General features: G+C 46.6%; 1 protein-coding gene across 1 annotated transcript in view; it reads left to right on the forward strand.

Annotated features, from left to right (window-relative positions):
- The window catches only part of MTCL1 (microtubule crosslinking factor 1), a gene marked incomplete at its 3' end in the record, with an annotated part of 51,521 nt that overhangs the window by 32,286 nt on the left and 17,188 nt on the right, over positions 1–2,047 (forward strand). Inside the window, exon 9 of the mRNA XM_010281496.1 lies at positions 1,971–2,047. This exon is cut by the window's right edge and continues 187 nt beyond it. Within this exon, the coding sequence (XP_010279798.1) occupies positions 1,971–2,047 (77 nt within the window). The remainder of the gene's footprint in view (positions 1–1,970) is intronic.

The raw sequence follows: 2,047 nt of genomic DNA on the forward strand, positions 1-2,047 counted from the left end.
AGAGCAACCCGGGGCAGGGGGCACAGAATAGTAAAATTAAAGAAAACAAATGTAAAAGAATGGGTGCAACATTGCTGACCCTGGCTGCAGTACCAACTTTGACTCCCGCAGTGCCATGAAATGGAGCTGGGGACTTGTGGGTGGACAGAGGAAAGATGTAGCAAGGGGAAAGAGGTCATTACCTGAAGTTAGTGGTGAGTGTAGAAACTAGCAGTGATATTTTTTCATATTGCTGAACCCCCCATATGTGGGCAGTCAACATGCTGGGGTAGTGGGTAGGAAGGCAGCAAAGCTTTCCAGCTTCTTGAGGAGCCGTGCTGCCCAGGATTGCATCTCCCATCACGGATCTGCAGCACAGAGTTGTCTCTCCTGGGATGTTCTGCATTTCTGCCCCACGGCACCTTCAGTCTGCCACCGAGCCATGCAGTTGTGTGCAGGACAGCCTCTCACACATCGCTGTGGGTCCCACAAATTTACAGGGCACAAACAGGATAAGTGTGAGAAAGGTAGTGCCATGTCGACTTTGTTAAGATAGGGTGCGGCTTTTTTAGAATTTATTTTTTTGGTTGGTTGGTCAGTTGGTTGTATGGTCGTTTGAAAACAACTGGACTTGGGAAATTAGTGGTAGAGGGCACAGGAGTTTTAAGATTTCCCTGTCAATGCACGTGGCTTGTAACAGGGTGTTCTCTGCAGCTCAGTACAATTTTAAATGACTCAAGCAATGAGCTCTTGGCCATTTATTTGGGGAGGCTGTTCCAGAGACTAGTAAGCTTCACTCTTGAATCCAGTCTGAACTCCCTTTTGCTCAGAAAGTTTGGGCTTATTTTTCACATAAGGCAAGGTGAAGGTGATGTCTTTCTCTCTTGCTAAAGCAGCATGTTTCCCAGCAGACTTGCTACCTCTCCTTTTTGAGGGTAACTTTAACTTCAGAGGCGGAAATGAGTTTTTCACTCAAATGACCTGCTTTTCACTCCAGGTCACCTGCAGAGCCAGGGGACAGAGATGTATCCCATTCTGAGTCACCCACACATCTACTGAGTTGTCAAGAAAAGGGTTGAATTCATTCAGAGATGAATTCTTCACTCACTTGAACTTACACAAAACCATTGAGCACTATTTTCCACTCTGTCAACAGTCCCGCAGTGGCCCAGGTTGGCCAAAGAGGTTGTGCAATCCCTGCCCTTGGAGGTTTGTCAAGATCCACCTGAACAAAGCCTTGCACAACCCGATCTCATCTCAGAGCCAACTGTGCTGGAAGCAGGGGGCTGGACTAGAGACCTCCTGGACACTCCATCGAGCCTGCATTTTCCCATGAATCTATCACCTTGGGCCAGCTCTTCTGATCTGATCAAGCTGACCCCTGAGCATGAAGTGAAGGAGAAGGGAGGCAAGGTAGCATCAGCTAACTGCCCTAGAAAACAGTTCAGACACCGGCACCTGTAGAGATGGGGAGAGGATCTTGGTACACCTCCTTCTGCTGCTAACACCCTCTTTTGTTGGAATGTGTGAGGGGCTGTACAATAAGACTGTTGCTGAGGGTTGTTCTGGGAAAAGTCTCTTCAGAGGATGAATGCACTCTCTTTAGCTGTCGGGTGCACTGAGTGAGAGCACAAAGGCAGAGCAGTGGCTGAGGATGTTGTCCTGGGGATTGTCTCAGAGATTATGAGGTTGGAGTTGTACCTCCATGATTCCTTCATTGCTGGTACCCACACTCCCATCATAACTGATGCCTTAATAGCATGAGCTGGTAGAGCTTGAGAAATTATTCACCATAGTTTTCACTGTCTTGGCTTTAAAACTTTTTTTGAGTTGAACATAGACGATCATTTATTGAGATCCTAAGACCTAAGAATTGCCATAATTTTGCCATTACCTTTGTGGAGTTAGGTCTTTAACTCAAATCCATTGTCAGACACAGGTTTTTACCACAGAAAGTTTAATGTCCTCGTAATGTTTTACTTTAATGCCAGCTGGAAGGGAAGAGTGAGAACACCTCAGGAGAAACAGGCCTCACTTCTGATGCAAAGGGAGCTTTTAAAAGGGAAAG

The sequence above is a fragment of the Phaethon lepturus genome, unplaced genomic scaffold (genome assembly GCF_000687285.1).
Source record: "Phaethon lepturus isolate BGI_N335 unplaced genomic scaffold, ASM68728v1 scaffold14952, whole genome shotgun sequence".
Taxonomy (NCBI): domain Eukaryota; kingdom Metazoa; phylum Chordata; class Aves; order Phaethontiformes; family Phaethontidae; genus Phaethon; species Phaethon lepturus.